At 58.7% G+C, this 23,577-nt stretch overlaps 1 protein-coding gene across 2 annotated transcripts in view; it reads right to left on the bottom strand.

The window, feature by feature from the left end:
• Positions 1-1,871: 1,871 nt before the first annotated feature.
• The window catches only part of KCNJ12 (potassium inwardly rectifying channel subfamily J member 12), a 44,730-nt gene continuing 23,024 nt past the window's right edge, over positions 1,872-23,577 (bottom strand). The window contains exons 2-3 of one of the 2 annotated variants that reach the window (XM_073881830.1): positions 12,863-12,984; positions 1,872-6,913 (exon numbers count right to left, since the gene is read on the bottom strand). In XM_073881830.1, coding sequence (XP_073737931.1) covers positions 5,568-6,857 — 1,290 coding nt within the window. In that variant the 5' untranslated portion in view covers positions 6,858-6,913; positions 12,863-12,984 and the 3' untranslated portion in view covers positions 1,872-5,567. The remainder of the gene's footprint in view (positions 6,914-12,862; positions 12,985-23,577) is intronic. The other variant, XM_073881831.1, reaches the window with a different exon arrangement.

Raw genomic sequence — 23,577 nt, 5'->3', positions numbered from 1 at the left:
CTGGGAAGCAGAGGAGGGGTCCAGAGTGGTTCGGTGCCCGTGAGGGTAGGTGGTGTCTGGGTCAAATGAAGGCCACAGGAGTGCTCGGGGACCCCAGGCCTGGATCGGATCCCAGCTCAGGTAACTAAGCTCCCTGGAAAGTCCCTTAGTGTCCCTGGACTGATTTCCTCTAAAACGGGTACACCTGGCACGTCAGGGACCTCAAACGTCAAGTCAGGGAGTGCTCAGTAAATGCTCATCACCGAATGCCCACCCCCACCCCCTTTCTACCTTTGTTAAAGCAGATTCCAAGTTGGACTCATCTTATCCTCCGGGAGGCAGGAAAGCCCAAGGGAAACCACAGGCTCACCACACACACACACTGGTGTTGCGGGGCAACGAGGAGCTGCCTGCTCCCTCCACGCGCACCGGCCCCACCTCAAGGGCCCGTGCCCAGGACGCGCAAGGCGACTGCCAAGTCAATATTCTTGCTCCTTCTCATTCTTTCCACAAGGGTGCGAGCTAGCATTTATTATGAACACCTTCCTTTTTTTTTTTTTTTTTTTTTGACAGGGAGACTGAGGCCACAGGGGAAAAGGAATTCAATACAGGTCACCAAGCAAGAGAGTGGCCTGGGGTCTGACTGAGGGTCACAGGCAGGACAGGGGGTTCCTCAAGACTGCTGAGCTCCAGTGCCACCAAGTTGGAGTCATAGATATTTATGAAGCACTGACTGGGGCCCCATACCCGTCTGTGGAAACTAGTTCCCTGGGGGCCTGGGGCAGGCCATGGCTCATTGGCCCCAACTGGCTTGGATTCCAGTATTGGGGTACCAAGGAGGGCTCCGGAGCTAGGGGAGAGGAGCCCCACCCTCACCCCCAGATCAAGCCAACCACCTTCAGGGGCTCCCTCTCTCCAGGTTCAACCCAGACGAACAACCTCCAAGAAGCCTTCATGTCCTGCCCCTGGCTGCTCCTGACCTCCTGTTCTTCGTCCCTGCATGTCACCACTGCCTGGGCTCCTTATCTTGTGGTCTGGAATCATCACCTGAATCCCCACAGAATGAAGCTTCCCTGGGGTCCTTCACTGATGCAGAGGAGTTCTCCAGGGAGGGAACTAGTCAGGGCAAAGGAAAGAATTTTCTGCCTGTGGGCCTCTTGCCAGAAGGCCACTGACGTCCCAGACACTGAGCCCTTGGTACAGATAAAATTCTCCTTTCCCCCAGATGGGCCTCGCCTGTCTTCCTCCCTGCGTGTGCTCTTGCCCGAGCCGGCGGCCCCTGTCTGCCCTCCGGCCCTCTCACCCCGGCCTTGCCGGGAGAACACGGCTCCAGTTCCTCCCTGTCACCGTGCCAGGCTGCAGGAGGGGTCCTCGGGGCTCCCTGCCCACCGCGGCTTTCTGTCCGGTCTCTGTGGTGAGAACCTGGACTGTGGGCTCGCGGGGCCTCCCCCAGGATGGAGTCCCAGAGAAGAGCTACTGCTCTCCTGCAGGCAGCGCACGGCCACGTGTGGACGCGCTCACCGAACCGCTGCAGAAGGAAGGAGAAAAGTGGGGAGGTGTGGGCCCAGGGAGGACAGGGCAGTGGCCCAAGGTCATCCGGCTGGGGAAGTGTCACATCCAGTGCGAGGAGGTGGGAGGGCCCACTCCGGGGCCCGTGCGAGACAGGGTGTGTGGTCACCGGGGACTGCGGGGGCGTGAGCCCACTGGAAGAGCGCGCGGGGGTCTGCAGGCAGGCGGGGCTCTGTCCTCTCTCCCAGGGCTCCTACCGTGACCCACCCCCCCCCCCCCTCCCCCGGGCCCCGGTCACCGGGGGCTGAAGGAGCCCAAGAATGCCAGGCAGGGACTTTCAAACACACATCTCCACACGGTGGCACTCAAAGAGATCAAAATGCATTTAATGTGGTCTAGTCTCGTGGCCTATGTCTTTAGATACCGCTATGTATTGAAAATAACATGAAAATTCTCCAGTTTCACCATTTAAAATAGATTTGACATTCTATGACCTCACGCAGGGCAGACACCCCTGTGAAGGGGCCTCCTTCCCATCAGGCCCCCGCTCCCGCCCCCCGGCCCCCGCTGGGACCCTCGGGCAGGTGGGGACCGGGGGGCACAGCACCAGCAGGGCACGGGGGGGTGGCCACCATGTCCCAAGCAGCATGCGCAGGCGCGCACGTGGACACACCGCTTCCACGGACATTCGTGTGCACACACCCCTGGGACCTGCACACGCTCACACGTGCCCATACAGACTGCCCCCAGCAGACAGGAACCAGCCCTGCTCACAGAGCCCGGCACCACTACCACACAAATGTACCACACGCACCTGCGTGTTCACGGGGACACACGCACCCATGCAGACGCCATCCGCATGCAAGCGCTCACCCACACATACCTTGTGCCCACGTGCACAAAAGCCTCACGCCGGCACACACGTTCCACGCATTCCCGTGTGGACATAATCAGGGCAGAGGGCCGGCAGGACTGCTGGGTTCGGCTGTGCCAATGGCCACAGCCAGTGTCCGTCCTGAGCGCTGTGTGCCCAGCCTTACAGCCTGGCAAACATTACACCAATGCCCGCATATGAAACACACACTCACACACGTGCGCCTTTGGGCAAAAATACATAGAACTACGTGTGTGTGTATATACACACGTACATACCACGTATATATATCATCAGCCCAGACTCACACACATAGGGAGCTCATCGTGGGGCATACATCTGTACAACAGTCCCACGAGCTGGGAATCCACACGCTTGTGCACTCAGGCAAAGCCGTAATTGCACACATTTGCTTGAACAGAGATAAGATGATTGCACATGTGAATCCACACACTTGGTGCTCACACACTCACACACACACACCCCCAGCACGGCCCCTTTCCCACATAAGCAGCTCAGTGTCTCAGGGAGGAGGGCCCCAGAGGCCACGGTCTTGGCCCACTCCAACCTCCACACCTCCTGGTTCAGGCTTTCAAGAAACTTCTTGGAAATCCCAGTGCCTGGGAAGGCGAGGGTGGGAGTAGATGGGTACATACACCCGCACACGCACGCACACACATGGGCAACCCCCCCCCCCAAATCCGGCACACACTCCCCAGGGACAACAGAATCCTTGGTCTGCACACACACGGCTCCTCCCATCCACCCTCCCGTTTCAAGTGCACTAAAGAGGGAGACTATTTTGGTCTTTAGCACAAGCAATAAATAAATAAATAAATACAGGGAAGGAAAAAAAGAGGGCAGAAGAGTTTGAAAACGCAGCATCTGCCTTTGGCGAGAGATGAAAGGCAGCTCAGGGTGCTCTCCCGCAGGGTCTGGGGCTGAAACATCCAGCGCGGGCCTGGGGGGCGCACAGGCCTGAGAGGAGGTGCACCAAGCCACCGAGGTGGCATGGGCCTTGGGGGACCCAGAGTCCCTGGGCTCTGCTCTGGATGCTGGCAGTGGAACCCTGGCCCACTCAGCTCTGGAAGGATCTCCGGCCGCCGGGCAGAGCGGAACACAGGCCCCTATGCCAGCCTCAGGTCACTGGGGCCGCCTCATCCCTCCCTGGCTCAGCCTGACAATCCGGGTGGGGGTGGGCAGGTCAGCCCTCCCACATCAATGCTACCCTTGCCCCCCCAGAGCTAAAACGGAGAGAGCCAACCAGGCTGAGGACTGAAAGGCAGGCCCTGGGCTGGGAAGGAGCTGAGGCCCCTCCAGCAGATCCTGAGACGAAAGAGCTGCTTCCACTGTCCGAACCATCCCAGCCAGAACTGAGGCTGGGGCAGGATGCTGGCAGTCAGACATCCCTCGGAGCATGGACCCACAGTGTTTACAGGTATGAGAGCTCATGCCCAGACCCTCCAAGGCCTCTGACCTCAGGCCAGGTCTCCAGCTGCCCTGGGGGTTGGTGGAGGAGGAGGGGAGAGGCAAGAGCCCCCACCCCAGGTCCCTGGCCTCTCCCAGCCTCCCAAGACCCACCCACCCCCTGCGTGACCTTGCCCTCTGCCTCAGTTTCCCCACTTGGGCCAGAGTCCTGCGTGCCAAGTTGTCTTGGAGGGCACGGCTTGGAGTGGCCTAGGCCAGCAGGCTGGGGAAACATGTATGGGCTTTCTAATTAAGGACTTCCTTACAGGCTCGGTCATTTGAGAGGACAAAATTCTTAGCTGTCCTGGGAAGGGCCTGGCCAGCTCCATCCCCGCCAGCTGCATCCTCTGCCAAGAACAAGCCCACGTTGGGCAGCTCGTGGTCCAGGGGCCTGCTTCCGGGCCGGCAGAGCCAACAGCTCCAACCTTCTTCCTGATGAGGATGCCTGGATGCAAGTGCCACTCGCAGTCATCTCGGCTGACAAGTGCACACCTCTTCTAAGATCATTCCTCTGCCATTCAGCTGGGGCAGCCCGGCTGGGACCCACCTGCACTCACCTGTGCTGCCCCGGGTGCCGACAGTACCAGGACCGCCTGGCCTCTGAGACACGCAGGCTGGTGAGGACTTCATGGTGGAATCGGGGACAGCTGGGAGGACGGGCGAGTCCGATAAAAACAGAAACAACTGGGGCTGGCCCACCCGGGGTCTCTAAGGCACGACTCACACTGGGGTCCAGTGGGAATGGGGCCGATCTGCTTCCCTGGTTGTCTGGGAACCTGCCCTCCCTTCCCACAGAGCCATCTACTCCAACATTTTCCAAGCGTCCCTCACTGTGGAAGGGGCTATTGGGCAGAAAAGGAGAGACAAGGAAAACAGGAAAATCTGGTGTGTGTGTGGGGGGGTGGTGAGCGGGCCCTCCACGGCAGGCAGGTCCCATATCCAAGCCCTGAGACGCACCTCTAAGGTACAAAAGTCAAACTCAAAAAGCTCAAACTAGTTTTTTCCCAGCCCCTACCCCCACCTCTATGACTCTGGAAAGCTTTTATTATGATCATTAACATGGTCTTGGTTTCTCTATCACAAACATCATCTAATCTGCCCATGAGCCCCGAGCTTGCGCGCACAGACTGCGCCACCCGGCACACACCCGGCCTTCACAGAGGGGAGGCCCTTCCAGCCTCGGGGAACCTCGTGGAGCCTCCGTCTAACGGCCTGCATCTTGGCAGACCAATGGAATTCTAACTGTCCGTTTTTATAACCCCCACAAATTAAATTTTTTTGTCAATCATGGGTTAATTTTTTTTTTTTTTTTTGTAAACAGTCTTACTCAAGCTAAGGTTGAGAAAGCCAAAACTGGTGTTTCTCCCCAAGTTAAAAACCAGCGAGGTGCGCTGCAGCTGGACAGCCTTCACCCACAGAGGCTGGATGGCTGTCGAGCCACCTCCGGGCAGGCTGCAGTTCTATCCTCAGGCAGAAGCCCCTGGCTCCTGGCCTGGACCCCAAGAGGCCACCTCCCTGCCCCTGCACCTGCTCCGGCCTCTGAGGCCAGGGGCGGTCCACTTTGGCCGCCCACTCTCCCGCCAACCTTACCAGGCCACTGTGAAGAAACATAAAACATCTAAAACGCTACTGAGTCTGCAACCGGGGCACCTGGCCCGTTCTGCTCCAACCCAGGGCCCTCGCGGGACGCCGGGCCTCTCCCTGGCGGGGCGGATGCTGCACCTTGGCCCATGGTGGCTCAGATCTCTGACTCCCGTCTGTAAGGCCGCTGCTCGAGGCCGCCACCCCCAGCGGCCTGGGGTCTGTCAAAGTCATGCCGGGCCTGGGGGCTGCGGCCATCCTGGCCTCCATCGGCATCGTCCTCCTCATCACGGCTCAGGAAGGCCAGCTCATTCTCGTAACAGAAGGAGTTGGCACTGGGCAGCAGGAATTTGTTCTCCACCAGGTCCTTGGCGCTGCAGCGGGGTGTGGAGGGCACCTCGTAGGTCTTATGGAAGTGGGAGTAGTCGATCTTGTACTGGTTCTTCTCCTCGAAGAGGACAGGCTCGAAGCGGTGGCCCCACAGGATCTCGTTGGCCAGGTAGGAGCTGCGGGCCTGCGTGGTCATAGCCGTGGCCTCCACCATGCCCTCCAGGATGACCACGATCTCGAAGTCATCCGTCTCCAGGTCCTGCCGGCTGATGCCAAACAGCGGGCTGGCCTCGTCGATCTCATGCAGGATGGTGATGGGGGACACGAGGAAGATGCGGTCAAGGCCCTTGTCAAAGCCGACGTCGATGTCGATCTGGTCCAGCGGGATGTACTCGCCCTCCTCAGTGACCCGCGGCTTGATGAGCTGGGCCCGCACGTGGGCCTCCACGATGTGGCTCTTGCGCAGGTTGCCCACGCGCCACATGAGGCAGAGCTTGCCATCGCGCAGCGCCACCACGGCATTGTGACTGAACAGCAGGGTCTGCGCCCGCTTCTTGGGCCGAGCCATCTTGGCCATGATGGCACCAATCATGAAGGAGTCGATGATGCAGCCCACGATGGACTGCGCCACCACCATGAAGACAGCCACCGGGCACTCCTCCGTCACGCAGCGCAGCCCATAGCCGATGGTGGTCTGCGTCTCGATGGAGAAGAGGAAGGCTGCCATGAAGCCGTGCACCTGCATCACGCAGGGCGTGCGGCCGCGGCCCTCGGCCGGCTCCAGGTCGCCGTGGGCCACGGCGATGACCCAGAAGATGACACCGAACAGGAGCCAGGAGGCGAGGAAGGCCAGCGAGAAGATGAGCAGCATGTAGCGCCAGCGGATGTCCACGCAGGTGGTGAACATGTCAGCCAGGTAGCGCTGCGACTTTTCATCCATGTTGGCGAACTCGATGTTGCACTGGCCATTCTTCTTGACAAAGCGGTTTCGGCACCGGCGCCGCGTGTGCACCTTGCCGTTGCCGAAGCCGTTGGCGCCTGACATGGTGACCAGGTGCAGCCCGTCCTCCTCCGATGACACGATACTGTAGGGGTTGGCCCTGCCGGCCGAGCTCATCCCGGGGATGGGGGGGCCCTGGCTCGCCCCTGGGCCGGCTCCGCGGGGGGCGGCTCCTGCAACAGAGAAGACAGGGGCTGGCGGAGCAGGCCACCCCCCTGGCCCAGGCTTCTGCCCCGACCCAGGGCCCTGGGACGTGGCCGGCGGCCGCCTGCACCCTAACTCACCCCCAACTGAGCTCTCCATCTTCCCTCCTCAGCCAGCTCCTCACCCTCCTTCATGGCTTGGAAAACTGACACTCGATCCTCCCGGGAGATCGGGCCAAAAACCTTGGATTCATCCTCAACCCATCTCAGCCCTACCCCAAAGCCTCTGCTTCCGAAGTGTATGTAGGATCCTACCTGTTCTCCCACCCTCATGGCCTGAGTCCCCATCATCACCCCCCTGGACCAGCATGGTGGCCGCCTCGCCAACCTCCGTGCTCCTGCCCCCACCCCAGTCCAGAGGCAGCCAGGGGGAGCCTGTCCATCCTCTGCTCAAAGCCAGTCTCTGCTGGCACCTGCGAGGCCTGCGTGAGTGGAGTCCGGGGCCCCTCGGATGTCACCTCCAGGCTCCTCCTCGCTCGCCCCGCTGCAGCTCCCAGCCTCCGCACCGTTCCTCAGGCCTGTCCTGCACACTCTCCACCCGGACAGCCTCCCACTGCCTCAGCTCCTTCAGTCCTTGGCCTCCGTGCCACAGGAGCATCTTCCTGCACCCATGGGAGACTGTAACCCCTCACCCAGGTCGTCACTACAACCCCAAAGCACCGACTTCTGACCTAACAATGTGGTAATAGTAACGGGAAGGCCATGCACGGGGTTGCGCTCACCCGCCGTTCCCACCATGAGACCACTGGTCACCAGAGCGTTGTTGAGTTTGCTGTTTGGTTCACTGCTGTCTCACCCCCAGGGCCTCGAACAGAGCCTGGCCCCGAAGACACCCTCCTGATGCTCAAGTGCTCTGCCCCAAGGCACCCACTCTCAGCACCCGTACACCACGCCCCGTGCGTCCCCATCTTTGGCTAGGAGGGGGTCCACAAGTCAGTGCCCAGAGGGGTCACTGACTGACCCCAGCCCAGGGGCCTCCCCCTCGCTGCCTTTCTCACCTCTTAATGACAGCACGTAGGGGGCACTCAGAAGCGTCTCCGTCCTTGGCCCAGCCAGGGGAGCACTTGGTTGGCTTGGCGTGCACCCGCACACACGCACTCACACACACCAAGCAGTCTCAGGCATGCCCCACGGCCGGACAAACACTGGTCTCCTGGCCCGTAGCACAGGTTCAGCCCGCAGACAGGCCGGCAGCTGCCCCTCCCCCAATGCCCTGCTGGCTCCGGCCTGGCCTGTTGGTGCCAGGCTGAGGCATCTACAGGCCAGAGGCCATGGTGCCGCCTGGCCCTGTGGGCACTGAGGCCATCTGGCCATTTGCATCAGGGCTGCAAGCGCTCAGGCCCTCAGCCTGGCTCGGCGGGGCTGGGCTGGAAGGAGGGGGAGAACCCCCGGCTGGCTGGCCTGGCCAGGGCGCTGAGGAGTTGGGCATATTCCTCCCCACCAATGGGGACCCCATCCCCCCTTAATCCCCACCTGGTCACACTAGGAGGCCAGTGTTAGACGAGGCTGGGAGCCCTTGAGTGCCCAGAAGACAATGAGGCCCCAGGTAAGAACGTTCCAGGGCAGCCGGGACAGAGGCAGAGAGGCAGGTGACTGGGCACCCACCAGAGACCCAGAAACTGGAATTGACACAGCCAGGAGGAGGCAACACTGGGATTTAGCCCCGGTCTGTGTGACCAGGTGCAGCCAGAGCCTCGGAGGGAGCATGACATCTGACCTCTGCTTCAAACACCTGGGAGACAGGTGCAGGAGAAGTCCACATGACCAGCCAGGCTGCAAACCCCTCCTAGGGTCTGTCTCCGTTGCCAGGTGCTTCTGGATCCCCGGACCTGGCACGTATATAACATTCATGGCTCTTCCTGCCCACTCCTCAAAGTGCAGAGAGAGCAGGCCACACATATCAGCAAACGGCCTTAGATTATCCTCTCAAAACCCCAAGAAAGTGTGTACTCTCATTACTTCTACTATGAATGGAGATTCAGAGAGGTTAAGTGACTTCCCCAAAGCCACAAAGCCAATAAGCAGGAGAGCTGAAATTCGAACCAGTTTGTCTAATGCGAGGTCTCCTGCCTTGGGGACTTCAGACTCTGCGGGGGCCTCTTTTCACACTGCCACCCTCCCCCCACTGCTACTTCAGCTGACCGCCTCACCATGGGTCTGGGGTGCTGAAGCCTGGGGCTGTAATGGTGGACGCTGCTTCCGCCCAAGCCAGGAGGCAGGGAGCCGGAGGTTGTGGGGACCCCGAGTACTGCGCCGAGAAGATGGCTCAGCCCCAGATTCCTGGACCCTCCAGGCAGAGGTGGCCAGGGCCCAGGTACTTAGATGCCGGCGGGAGGCCACCGGACTGCTAGAGGGCGGGTTTATGTGGCCCAGAGGCCTTGAGGGACGTCCAGCGGGTCATGGCTGCTCCCACTGGGGCTCTGAGCAGCTCGAGGCCTGCAAGGGACAGAATCGGAAGAAGCAAAGGCCGGAGAGCCCAGCCTGGCACGCTGCTCCCATCAGCTGGGGGGCCTCGCACCTGGCCAGCTCCCAGGCCGGTAAGGGAGCTACAGTGACTCCTGGCGTGTCTGCCTGGGCTGGGCACCTGGGACCCGCCCGGACTGCGTCACATAGGCTTGGGAAACCCCTCTTCTGTTGATGTTCCTCCCCAAACCACACAGAGAAAATCAACAACGTCACATTCACACCTTGCTCCCCTGTTTCTCAGCTAGAAACTGAGAGTATGAGCAGAGTCCCCGTCCAAAGTGACCCAGAAACTAAGGATTAGAGATAGAGTCGGAGCTCCACGTATCAGTGCAGTCCTCAGCTTCCTGTGGCTCCATTCTGCCCTGTGTGTACACGTGTGTGTGTGCGTGTGTGATGTCGGGGCTGTGGGGAGCCTCTCCCAGGCTCTTGGTGAATGCATCACCACAAAGAAAGATCCAGAAGAGGACCCATGGGTAGAAACCCCGGCACCACAAACTTGCCAAACATCCCAAGGACACTCCATGGACACAAACAGGTGTGGAAAGAAGGTCATGCAGCTCTGGAGTCTCTAAAGACTCGATTTAAGAAATGTGGGACAGTGTCCTCAACAGGGGTATGCAGGCCTGTTTGACTCTTGCTCAGTGGATGCATATAGTTAGATCAGATAAGAAATGCTATAGATTTGTTTTGCTAGAAGAGCCCTCAGCAAGTAAGGAGGCCGGCTCCCCATTTCATAGATTTGAGACTTGTCCCAGGTCACAAAGTAACTCGTGGGCTTCGATGAGACCGTAAAGACAACAGCTGGTACCACTGTTGGCAGATGCCCAGGTCGGCCAGTGGGGATCCCAGGTGTTGCCTGGAGGGGATCGGGAGAGAGGCCCCGGGGTGCGCTACCTGAGCTAGACGAGGTGACTTCGACACTGAAGGTGGGGAGCGAAGCAAGTCCAGCAGACAGAGAAGGGGTGGTGGAGAGCCCAGACCCACACACCTCCGAGAGATGGAGAAGCCGTCCCCAGCCCTGCTGCCTCTTGAGCCCACTTCCCTGCCGGCCACAGTTCTGTGGACACGGACAGACTCCAGGCCACCAGGGCGTTCAGGGCACGGCAGGACCTGGTCTGGGAGCTTTTAGAGAGGCAGCTACCACATGACCCAAAGTGGGGCCCAAAAGTCACCGGGAGGTGCCTCCGGATGGAGCAGGACACCGCATGCCCCGTCCCCTGAGGCTCTGGGCACCTCAGGTTTCGGTGACATCCGGGAGGGAAAGAGGGCAAGGCGGGGGCCCTCAGTCTCAGATGTCAAGAAAGCACTAACTACAAGAGCGGGAGGGGCTCAAGCCCCCTCCCCGGCTCCCCCCGCCCCCCCGGGCCTTTCTGCCCACCAGAGTGCCTTCGGAGTCAGGAGCGCACTGATCAATCCCTGCTGTGTGCTCACTCCATGCCCAGCCGGGGTCTAAGAGCTCCAACGGTCTCGCTGAATCCCTTCAGCAACCTTATGACTATTATCCCCATTTTCCAGATGAGGAAACTGAAGCTCCAGAAGACTGAGTCACTGGCCCAGGGTCACACGGCCACTAAGCAGCAAGTTCCCAGTGTAGAGGGTGGGAGAGAAACCGACCCCCACCACCCCCAGGCCCCAGGGCCACATCGCAGGCCTGACACTGAGTGTCTGTCTCAGTCCCTCAGGCCCTGGCAGCACCGCGTGGCGATAAGACAGCCAGCCAGCCAGGGTGGGGGCTGTCGAACATGCTGGCGCCCTGCAGGCCCGAGAGGAGGCCAAGACTTGGCGTGGAGGGGAGATGGAGGGCTGGGGGCACTATTTCCATTCTCACAATGGGGAAGAAGATGACAATCCCCTTGGCCCCTTCCAGGCCAAATTCCCTTCCCCTCACCAGTGTGCAGACCCCCTTTGCCCATGCGCACACCATGGCCTGCACACAGTCGGGGTCAACACAGTGCAGGTTTTCTGTGCCAAGCCCATGCTGGGCGCGAGGAGAGAAACAGCCAGGAGACAGTAGTAGGACGCCGCCGATGTGCCCCCGGCCCTCCCCACCTCAGGGCCCGCCTGCTCCATTTCCAGCCACGAGCCCTAGTCTCTTTGCCCCAAAGCTCTCTCCGGCCGCCGGCGCGCACTCAGCTCACCCAGCACCCAGGCCGGGGAACTAATGCCCCAGAGCAGCCTTCCTCGAGGGGCCGCCCCCCACCCCACCCCCGCCGACAGGCCTGGTCTATGCTGCCTCCCCAGCCCCCCAGACCCGAGCCTCCTCTCCCGGATGTCCTGCAGCGCCATGTGGCGAGTACGGCTCCTCCTTTCTCCCAAACCTCAGCCCTCCGCCTGTCCCCCGTCCCTCCTCCCCCCCCTTCCTTCCCCGTCCTCCCCTCCCCCTCCTCCTGCCCCTCCTCATAGGGCCATTTGGCAACCTGACTGCCTCCCCAGTTGCCTGAGCCAGAAGCCTGGTCTGCTCTCTCTCCTTCAGCCTCCATATCCACTCCCTCACCAGGGCCTGTGTGCTTTGACTCCTGATTTCCCCAAGCTGTCCACCATTTCCCCCCCTCCCTCCAGTCCAGGCCACTCCAGTCTGGACACACCAACAGGCCTCTACTGGGTTGTGCTGTGGCACCCCTCTGCCCCGTGTGGTCTGACCCCCAAATCACAGCTAAAGTGAATCTTTATAATCCTCCTATCTGTCAGGGATCAGCTGAAGGCCACCATTCCCACAGAACCCCTTGGGATCTTCTGGCCCTGAGCTTTTCCTGTTATGGCCAGAAGCTACCTTCTACCTTAAGTGAGAGTTGAGCTTGCCCAGGCCCCATCTCTGGCCAACCTCAGAGGTCCAGAGAGGCTGGTATAGGCCTGGCACAGAGGGAACACCCAAGAAATGCTCACTGACCAGACAGAAGGATGAGGGAACATGCAGCGGAGTAGCAGATGGATGAGGAACACGATGGACTGATGTATGAGGGGAGAGATATATGCACAGGCGGGTGGCTGAGCACATGATGAATAAATGGGACTGATGGATGTATGGGTGGATGGGTGGCAGCCAGAAAGATGAATGGGTTAGGTGGATAGAAAATACTTCGATGAATTGGGTGGATGGATTAGTGGGTGGATGAAGAGATGGACAGATGGATGGATGGGTTGATGGGCAGACAGATGGATGACTAGATGGATGGATGGTGGATGGAAGGACAGATGGGTATTTGGGTGCATGGATGAATGGCTGGGATGGTGGGTGTATGGTTGGGAAATGGGTGAATACATGGAAGGAAAGATGGCTGGATGCATTGGGTAGGTGACTGGACAGATAGGTGGATGGCAGATGGTTGGGGGGATGTGTGGAGCTAGTGGGTGGACAGTGGGTGACTGAGAGACTGGAGGGGTGAGCGGATAGGTAAGTAGACAGATGCGTGGACGACTAGATGGATAGATGTACGTCAGTGACCTCCACCTTACCTCCTGAATCCTATCTTCTAAGTGACGGTGCTGAGCGGGCAAGTGGCTGTCTTCAAGGCTGTATCAGCAGCGGTTGCCATTTCCCAGACCCCAGCTGGAGAAGAATCGGTCGCTAGAAGACCCTAAAGTTAACAGAGCAAAGCCAAGTTACTGTAGATGAGGCTGCTCTCCTCAAAAGGGCTCCAAAGTCTGAACTTTCCACCTAAACCCACATTTCTGCTGCTTCCCTCGGGGTCCCGTGGGAGGTGGAAGAGGCCTCCAGCCCACGCCCCTGATACCCACACCTCCGCTGCTTGTGAGTCGGTCTATAAAACCATTCAGAGGCAAAGAATGGCAGAACAAGATGGGCCCCCAGAGAAAGTAACAGCTGATAATTACGGAGTGCCTACTGATTGCACACACTGCGGTAGGTGTTGTACGGACATCAGCTCATGTAATCCTCACAACCCCACAAGGTTGGAACTATTGTTCTCATTCCAGAGGGGTAGGCAGTGTGGGAATTGTCCTAAGGTCACAGAGGAACTCAGGTCCCCAACCTAGGCTCCTAGCCACCACCTGCAGAGCCTTCCCAATGCCAACCACGGGGTTCAAGTGTGGATGGATGGAAGGACAGACGGATGGATGGATCGTGGATAGATGGATGAATTATGGTTAGGTAGGTGGGTGTGTGGACGGCTGGATGGCTGGACGGCTGGATTATGGATGGATGGGTGGGTAGATTATGGGTGGGTGAGTGGGTGCATTACCAATGTGTGGGTGGGTGTGTGGGTGGATTATAGATGGACGGATGGATGGGTGGGTGTGTGGATGGGTGGCTGACAGGCAGATGGATGAGTGGGTGGGGAGATGAGCAGGTGAACGAACGGATGGGTAGATGGATGAAGCGGTTGGGTGAATGGGACAGATGAATAGACAGATGAGTAGATGGGTGGATAAATGTCTATATGGATGGGTGCACGTCGGTAACTTGTCAGACACTTGCCTTGGGCGTACACGCATCCTATGTGGTCCCAGCAACCCATAAGCCTCACTTTTCCCACTGTCAAAGGGGCCCCCTGCTTTTCTCCCCAGCGCGCTGTGGGGATCGGAGGACAGCGTGGCAGGAAGGTGCTCCGTGAGTTTCCAGAGGCAAGCCGACTTGAGGGGCCCTTCTCATCTTCCCCCACCTCTCGGCCACTGGGGCCACAGAGTCCCACCCCTTCACAGCAGAGCTGGCTGCCATCCACTGTCGCACTGGCTTTTCTGGCTGGGATCAAGGGAACTGTGGGTGAGTCATCCCCACATCATAAGCCTCCTGGGGCAGGTGACAGCGGTGGGTTTAGAGGCACACAGACCTGGGTTCAAATCCTCTGCCAGTCACAAGATGTGGGACCTCGGGTGACTCACTTCCCCTTTCTGGGCCTCTGTTTACTCTTCACAAGGGAATGTCCTGCTGGTCCCTCTTCTCCTTCCAGGCTCTTACCTCAAGACTGCCAGTCCTCAGCCCCCTGCTTCCCCATCCTTCATCATTCCCTGAGCAGCAGCTATGGGTCTGCATGGTTCCTCTCTTAGCCCTGACACTCTCGAAGTGATGGGGAAACTGAGGCTCAGGGAGGCTCCATCGTAGACCCACATCACACAGTTGGGAATCTCCATGGCAAGGACTAGTGCCCAAGTCCTTGATCTCTGCCCTTTCCCATGAATGGCCCTACACTGTGCCTGGCCCTGAGGGCTCAGCTCCCGACTTCAGTTATTGCAACCTTCACAGCCTCACCTTGAGGGGGCAATGCTTCTCATGGCCGGACAGACACAGAAATCGGGGCTCACAGAGGCTAACTCACTTGCGCTGGGTCACCTGGAGCTGGAATTCCAAAGAAGGAGATGTCGCAGGGCAATGGGAGCCGAAGAAGTTTAGGAAGAAGGATGCGAGAGAGCCTGCCCCGCCCTACTTCCTGTTGGTCAGTTGCCTGCCCCAGGCTCTCTCAGCCTGGCTTCTGTTGCCCCGGGTCCTAAAGGGGCTTTCTCCAGACCCACAAATCCAATCACATGTGTTCTCACCTGTGAGGGGGGACAAATTAGCTCCATTCTACAGGGAAGCCGAGGCTCAGAGCAGAGAAGTGATTGGCCCAAGGTCACAAAGCCACTGAGTGAGTGGCAGTTTGGAGACAGGAACCCAGGTCTCTGGGCACCCTGTCCGGTGCTCCCCCTGCCACCCTGGGGTGGCCACAGCAGCCCATGATGGGAATTCAAACCTCTGAAGTTCTCCAAATGCTTTCCTGGGTCATGGGCACGGGCCCAGATAGCATAGGGTGGGGGGGCGGGGCGGGGCTTGCACATAACATGGGAGCAGCCCGAGCCCAGACAGGCCAGACTGGCCCTCAGACTCCCAGCCAGCGAGGGCAGGGCCCGGACAGACACTGAAGCTGCCCCACTCCCCCTGCCAGGGCCAGTGTGTTGGCCAAGGCTGGCGCTGGAACTGCCCAGGGACAGGGCAAGGCATTTCCCCTTCCTGAGGCCCAGCTTCCTTCTCCACAAAATGGGCTGATGACGCCTGCCCAGCGGATGTGCCTGTGCCATTCAGCGTGCTGAGGGAGGTGCGCTCTGGGCACGGGGCCTGGAACAGCCGCGCTCTGGGAGGAGGTAGCTGTCATCCTCATGGGCCACAGCCCTCCGCTGGGGTCGGGCCCCAGGGGGCCCGCAAGCCCCGATTCCTTAATCCAAGGCCCGGCTGAGCCCCGCTCATGAAGGGCCCTTCCTGGGCCTCGGTCTCCTCATCTGCAAAAGAGGTAGACCCCCCTCCCCAACCTCAGGACACTGTCAGGGGAGTAAACGGAGGCCCTGTCCCGGTGCAGAGCCAGGGTAAGGGCCGGCCCCTCCTGGGTTCTCTGGAGGGTTCTCTTTCCGGCTCTGAGAGCAGACATGGGGATTCCCGACAGGATGGAAAGGTGGCATATGTATCCCTGGCCCTCCCACGCAGTCCCATGGGACCCTCTCCAAGTGCACCCCAAGAGGCAAGGAAGCAGGAGAACCAGGAGCCTGGCTGCCTCCTTCCTCTGTGCCTCGACGGTGCTGGCCAACGGGCAGGGCCCAGCTGATGCTGGCTGCAGCCACTGCCGGCACCCCGCAGGCCCCTCACGGTCCACGGCCTGGTGACAGGGGCTGGGCACACTGATCCCAGGGACAGGCTGGGCCAAATGGCCAGGAGAAGTGGACATCTGCCTTCTGAGCCCCAAGGTGAAGCCGGGGCAGGAGGTTCTGGCCCCCAGGATGGACGACAGCTCATGCCAGACACTGGGGAATGTTTCAGAGGGTATTTTTATCTTGAGAACATCCTTCTAGAGCAGGTGGGGACAGGAGGGAGACAGGGTGTCCTTGGCCCCAGGCCTGTGGGAGTAGCCGAGGACAGAGGCCCCTGGGAGCTCTCTACTAGAGTGGCCATTGCAGACACTGCTCTGTCCCTAATCTCCCGGCCCAGGAGCACGTGGGACCTAAAGGGTCTTAGGGGTTTCATGGGCTCCCAGCTCCTCCTACAGTGAGAGCTCTCACTCACTGTGTGACCTGGGGCAGGTGTCTGTCCCTCTCTGGGCCTTCCTCTCGCAGTCAACCTTCCTTTCCTGAGGGTCTGCTCGTGCCAGGCTCAGCTGGGCACAAGTGACTTGGATGGACCAGCAAATGTCTGTCCCCGCGGGGCGCCCTGCCAAGCAAGGAAGATAGTGAGTAAACCAGCAATCACAACAAGGCTGGATCAGAGCCACAGTCAGAGCCCTCAGAGCCCAGGGAAGACGTCTAACCCAGTCAGGGTTCAGGGGGGCTTCCTGGAGGGAGCAGCCAGAGAAAGCCCAGCCTGAGACGGACTGCAGTGCCATGAGGGGCACCTAGAGTCCCACAGATCAGGGTGCACATTGGACTCTCCTCCTCACACACTGGGCCTTGGGCACGGCTCTCTCCACCTGTGGGCCTCCCTGTTCATATCTACAACCGCAGGGCTGGCCTTTTCAAACCCAACATTCCAGGATCCTAAGGGATTTGGGGCTGAGGAGGGTGTAGAGAGACAGGGGGGGACACACTTCATCACCCTACTAACAGAGAAGTGCCTGTGTGCATAGGCTCTGGGGCCAAGACGTGACCCTGACAGATGAAGAAACTAAGGACCTGAGAGGCACCGGATATCATAGTAACGACCTTGGACTTGATCCCAACGGCAATGAGGTGCCAGAAGGAAATTTGAAAGTATGAGCTCTGGGGCGCCTGGGTGGCTCAGTCGATGGGCGTCTGCCTTCGGCTCAGGTCAAGGTCCCCGGGTCCTGGGATCGAGCCCCACATCGGGCTCCCTGCTCCGCGGGAAGCCTGCTTCTCCCTCTCCCACTCCCCCCGCTTGTGTTCTTTCTCTCGCTGTGTCTCTCTCTGTCAAATAAATAAATAAAATCTTTAAAAAAAAAAAAGAAAGTATGAGCTCTGGGGCAAAATGGCCTGGGTTTAAATCCTATCTCTGTCCCTTCCTGTGTGACCTTGGCCAAGTCATATAACCTCTCTGAGCCCATTTTCTGACCTGTAGAATGGGATTAGTAATGGCATCCATCTCATGGGGTTTCATCAACTTAATACATGGAGATTGCCCAGCTGAAAATTTCCTGGTCCCCCACCGCTTCCCATCATCACATATCGGAGCCCCGACTCACTCTAGAGAGGGGGCATAGGTCCCTAGAGGGCCTGGGCTGGACCTCACTCCAAGCAGGAAGGAATGAACAGATGGAAAGAATGGGAAGGAACCCCAGGGGGAGGTACACGGTGAGCAAAGGCACTGTGGCCTCTATTTTTCTTAAAGCTGTAATTTTCCAAGCTTCAACTTAATTGGAGTCTCAGACATTTCCTAAGCACCCAGCATGTTCACAGGAGAGCAAAGACCTGAGATAAAGTGACAAGAACAGCCTGGGACAAGGAAGACCATGAAAGACAAGGCAGGAAAATTTACCAACATAAAAATATTTATGATGTAGTTTATCAAAATCCATCATAAGCCAAAACAGTAAATGAAAACATTTATTATAAAAAAGATTGGTGTGCTTAATATATAAAGAGTGCTTATAAATCAACAACAGAAAAGGACATGATAGGAATGAACACAGCGCTAGAGGTGGGCTCTCCACCGAGGATCATGTGACCCCCAGCAAGCGATGTCTCAGGAATGTCCATGCCTCAGAGCCTCAGCATGAGATGTTACCTCACAGTGGAATGCTTGGAGCTGCCTTCCAGAACTCAAAGCATCCTCAAGCACGAAGGATACCTCCTCTATAAAGCCTTCCAAGATGTCCCTGGGTCCCCTGTTGTTCCTTGCTGAGTCCTCACATGTCTTGGGCCCTGCAACAGAGTGCCTGGCTTTGGCTGAGTACCATTAAAGAATGTTCCAGGTGTCATACACAAGCATTTTTGACAGAGAAGTAAAGAAGGCCCAGAGAGGCCATGTCCAGGGTTACTCATCTATGAGCTGAGTCTAGGAGCCCGGTGTCCTGCCTCTGGTCTCTCTGTGCTCCAGGCACCTCCTCCCTCCAGAGCCCTCCAGACCTGTCTTGCATTTCTTCGTAACAGGCTGGGCTCCATGTGGGGCCTGTCTAGGATAAGGCTGGGCAGGATCAGAGCCTGAGCCCCTGGCCCCAGTCCCCCCATAACCAGCGCTCTTTTGGGGGGACACAGGGACAGTTGGTTCCCTTCTCTTTCTTTGCCTCCTCATTTGGTAAATCTGGCTTTATCTGGGGAACAGAAAATGCACTGGGAGGGCCTGACAGACCTCTGAGGGGCCTGTGATTCCTTCTGGCATGGATGGGAGGCTGAGCTCAAAGATCAGGAGTCCAGGAAAATAGAGGGGGCTTTCTAGAAGGACCGTGCCTTCACCCTAGCTCAGGTCTGGGACCTCTGCCAAGGCCCTGGGCCTTCATCTGCTTACCAGAATCAGTAAATATTATATTTACTCACTCACTCAGCAGGTTATCTACTGAGCCTGCACTGTGTGCAGACAGGGTGCTTGGGGCCAACATTCATGTGGAGCAAGACAGACAAAAAAACATGTTGTGGGGGGAGAGCAAGTAATTTGAGGCAAGGTGGGCACTATTCTAGAGGTCTTTCAGAAAATGGCGACACTTGACTTGAGAGCGGCACAAGGAGAGAACAGGGGAACAGTGTTCCTGAAGTGGGAACAGCAAGAATGAAGACCCTGAGGCTGGAATGTTGCTTCACATGTTCAAGGAACTGGAGGGAGGGAAAGAGGGTGTGAGCTGAGTGTGCCAGGGAGAAGAGAGCGAGAGGGGACAGAAACAGCTCAGAAGGAGAGAGGACTTGGCCGGGGACAAACAGGCAGCCGGATAGATGCGAGCACCTGGGCTGCTTCTTCCTCATCTGCCAGTGGCAGTAATAACCCATGTCCCAGGAGTGGTGCTCAGAGGAAATGCTTCCCACCTCCTTGCCTTGCCACATGCCAGACCCTCTGCCCAATGCCTTTCTTCCTCATTCTCCCTCAAACTTCTATGCATCCTTCAACACCCACTTCCAAGCCCCCACCCCAGTGCTTCCCTCTGTCCTTGATCAGACCATCCTGAGTGGCAACTACCTATCCCTCCCAGTCTCCCCGCCAGGCCAGGGGCCCCCTGCGGCCAGGGCCTGGGTCCGACTGCCCCGAGCATGGGGCCGGGTTCTGGAAGAGCCTAATGAGGGCAATGGGGACCGAGCCTCAGAGGGCCTTCCCCGAATCTGCCCCTGTGACCCAGGAGTACCCTTGAGGCCCGCACCACAAGACGGCTTCAGTCTCAACTCATCATGGGACCTTGCCCTCCTCTGGGCCTCAGCTTCCCCATTGGCCCAATGAGAGGTTCTTCTGGGTCTTGTTTATTTTGTCTCAGGGAGAAGGCCGTGGCCTGAACGGGGGTCTCCCACCTCCCACTTTCCCCTGCTAACTGCTCACAGTCGTGCGGCCCCGCAGAGAGCAGGGACCGGGCTTTCATTATCAGAGCCCCCTCTGAGCTCTGGGCAAGCCCACAGAGCCGGAGATGTCAGCTTTCTGCCGTGGCAGCAGGGGGGCTCCGGGTCAAGCCTCGGGGTGGTGGGGGGTCCCCCCCCCCGCTGGGAAACATTTCCATGCCTGCCTCCCCTTAACATGTTCCAGCAGGTCCTACCCTGGGGCCCAAAAATGAAATCCAGGGCTCTCTGAACTCGATGGGAAAAACATATGAACATCCCCTCTTCTCTCTGCAAAATGTACCGCTCCCTCGGCCACAGGTAGAGGCAGTGAAGGCCAGCAGTGGGGTGCTCCGTGCGGTCGGTCCTGGGGCCCCCACCAGCCCTATGAAAGGCATCATGAAGCCACAACATGCTGATGACCATGCTTCACATTCTAACAGCATGTGTCGATGAACGGTCCCGTGTCTGCTTTCCATGGTCCTCTGTGGGCTCTCTCATGCGTTCAGAAATATCATCCCGAGGGCGCCTGGGTGGCTCAGTTGGTTGGGCGACTGCCTTCGGCTCAGGTCATGGTCCTGGAGTCCCGGGATCGAGTCCCGCATCGGGCTCCCTGCTCGGCGGGGAGTCTGCTTCTCCCTCTGACCCTCTTCCCTCTCGTGCTCTCTCTCTCTCATTCTCTCTCTCTCAAATAAATAAATAAAATCTTAAAAAAAAAAAATATCATCCCGAGCTCTCGAGGACATCAAAGGCATCCCCAGCCAGCCGGCGCGGGCCTGGGGCGTCCTGTGTGACATGCTGGGGTCGCCTGGGCCATCTCGTTCGCTCAGTCATCCGTCCATTCCACAGCCAGGTGTGCAGGGAGCACCGACTCCAGAGAGGCCCCGTACAAGGTGTGGTGTGAACAGGGTGAAAAGCCCCTGGCCCCCGGGGCCGTTCCTCACGGGCAGGACGAGAGACAGACATTTCAGAAGAAAAGGAACAAATGAAGACGGTTCAGGCCACACCAAGGGCTGTCCAGCCACTCGGGAAGGCGCAGTCTGGCCACCAGGGAGGAAGCCAGACCTCCACAGGGAACGGCAAACGCTCAGGCTGGAGGCGAGAAGCTCCCATCCGATGGAGGAGGGTCAGCTAGAGGGAATGGGGCGAGATGAGGCCTGAGAGGACCTGGCGGGGCCTCAGCCTGTGACCCACCTCTGATGTCCCAGGTCAAGCCCAGAGTCACCTGGGAGTCCTTCTGGGACCCAGGCCAGGGACAGGGAAGAGTACTGAAAGCATCGTCTTCCATGCATTCCCTTGTCTAGTCCTGGGTGAGGTGCAGGCTCTTCTTGGCCCAATGTCACAATGAGACTGAAGCTCAGGCTGGGAAGGGACCCAGAGCTAGAGGGCAACCGACGTTCTGCCCCCACAGCTGCCTCACCCCGACTTCACCATCACACACGCTTTTCCAGCCCCCACAAACGGGAACGGCACACCCACAGTGCATCAGGCGTGCCCAACACTGTGACATGTGCTACTTCGGTGCATGATGTCATTCCTCTTGATAGAGGCCAGAGACGGGCTCAGAGAGGGTGAGCACCCTGCCCAGGGTCACACAGCTGGTCCACAGCAGAGGGCGTGGGAATCCAGGACTTCCAGGGCGATGGGAACACAGACCCTGTCCCTGACCACACAAGCCTGGCGCTAATGTCTCTAGGAGAAACCACAGTCTCTCCAGGTGTCTCAGGACGGCCTCTTACAGTGAGGCTTCCCTGGCTGTGCGCCGCTGTCTACCTCCTCTCACAGCTAAGTGGTGCTGTGGGGAAGCAGGGGACTGGTGGCGGAACCCCGTTTGGCTCCTGCTGTGTGACCTTGAGCCATTGGCCCTCTCCGAGCCTGCGTCCAAAAGGATAAGGTAGGTTTGGGGACATTTGTCTGGGAACAGGGGGCGTGACCAGCAGGTCTCTGTCCCAAGAGCAGGTGGGACAGCCACTGAGAACCCCAGAAAAATCTTTCTCATGCCCGAAGCTTTTATGTAGCACCGACTGTGTTTGCCTCTCAACAAGCCTAGGGACCACTGCCCGCATGTCCTGCCCCTAGAAGAAGAACCAGGGTCCGAGAGAGACCCCGGCACACCAAAGCCACAGGCCTGTCAGTGCTGGAGGACCGTCTCCTCCTCAGGCGAGCTATTGTGGAGAGGTCGTTTGGGTCCAGGGACTGGGATGCTTGGGCAGCAGGCAGGAGGAGGGATGAGGCTGCTTCCTACTCCCATTCTCACACCAGCATCTGCCAGCCAGAGGGAGATGCGGGGAGCTAGAGATTCTCCCCACACTGGTCACGGCCCTGCCTGCTCCAGCCTGCCCTGCCTCCACCAGGAAGACACACAATGATAGGATTAATCCTTGCCTCAATTTCCACATCGGTTAAACAGGCCTAACTTTACTGCCTGCCTGGTACAGCTGTTGGGGAATTAACAGAGTTAATCTCTGCAAAGTGCCCAGATCAGGGTGCAGCACACAGTAGGTGCTCACGTGTGGGCACAGCCTTGCATGGACGTAAGGTCTGGGGTGCAGGTACATGTTTTTCTAGGAGTGTCAGTGATGTGTAAGCACCTGACCCTATAGAAACAGACCTTGAGGGAAGGATTTGGGAGCGGGAAGTTTATTTGGGAGGTGGTTCTGGGAGTAGAGGAAAAACAGAAGGATGGCAGCAAGTCACAGGGGTGCTGCTGAATGAGTCCCTGCCAAGGGCACCTAGGTTCCAGCCCTCTGGTGCCTAGAACTCGAGCCTTGGTTATCCCCCCAAGGGGCAAGGAAGTCCCCGGAGTGGTCCGTGGTGCTGTGGGAGGGAGGGGTTGCGATGGCCTGAGGCTGTCCACCCCGCCAAAGGGTACAGGGCCTGGGAGGCGGGGGTTAGGAGGTGTTCATCCCCAGGGTTGCTCCTGCAGGCAGCTCCGGGGACCAGAGGAGGCGCTCATGCCGAGTTAGGGTGTGGGTAGAAGTGGGAGATATGAAGTGGACGGCCCCACCCGCTTGTGTCTCCCACAGGATAGTGCACATATGTGTGTCGTGTGCACGCTCTGTGTGCCCCTGCTCCTTTGCAGGAACACAGGGGCGCCTGTGCGGTCTACTGCGTGTGCAGTGTGTGCACAGACATGGGCCCGAGGCTTCCCAAGGATGGATCTGTGCCTACGTTTGTGCTGGGGTTGGACACCATGGCGTAGGTCTCTGCGTACCGGCTCTTGCACATGTGTATATATATGTTTAAGCTTTACGAGGCGTGGCACACACATGCGTGTGTGCTCAGGGTAGGTGCACGGGCACGCACTATAGTCCCTCACCCTCGCCCAAAGCTGGTTGGCAGTGGCCATGGGATGGCAGAGATGGTCTGGTCACCTCGGCAACGGGGCAGGAGCGGGCTCAGCTGGGACAGCCTTGGTTCAAAGGAAAAAAAAAAAACAAATCACTGAACACAAAGAAGCTGGGAAAAGAAAAGGAGCTGGAGGGCTGGGAGGGGGCAAGGCTCAGCCCCCTAGCCCCCAGGTTCTGCTCACAGCTACCCCACCCCCACTGGGTCAGAGGCCCAGTCCCTGAGCTAGCTGAGCGCTGCCCACACCCGAGACGCTGGTCCAAGGTCCCACATCTGGCCCAGTTTGCTGAGTATCCCCTTTAGAATCCTGGGAGCCCCCCTCAGAGGTCAACAAGCAGGGATGCGGTGGGCGCCCGGGCCCTGACCGCCAGATACGGGGAGAGCCCGCTCCCAGATTCACTGCAGCCCAGCAGAGGGCGCCCCAGACACCAGGCACTTTGCAA

The sequence above is a fragment of the Callorhinus ursinus genome, unplaced genomic scaffold, assembly GCF_003265705.2.
Source record: "Callorhinus ursinus isolate GAN/ISIS: 27379988/994484 unplaced genomic scaffold, GSC_fseal_2.0 scaffold43, whole genome shotgun sequence".
NCBI lineage: Eukaryota > Metazoa > Chordata > Mammalia > Carnivora > Otariidae > Callorhinus > Callorhinus ursinus.
This window is presented reverse-complemented; position numbering and strand designations above follow the sequence as displayed.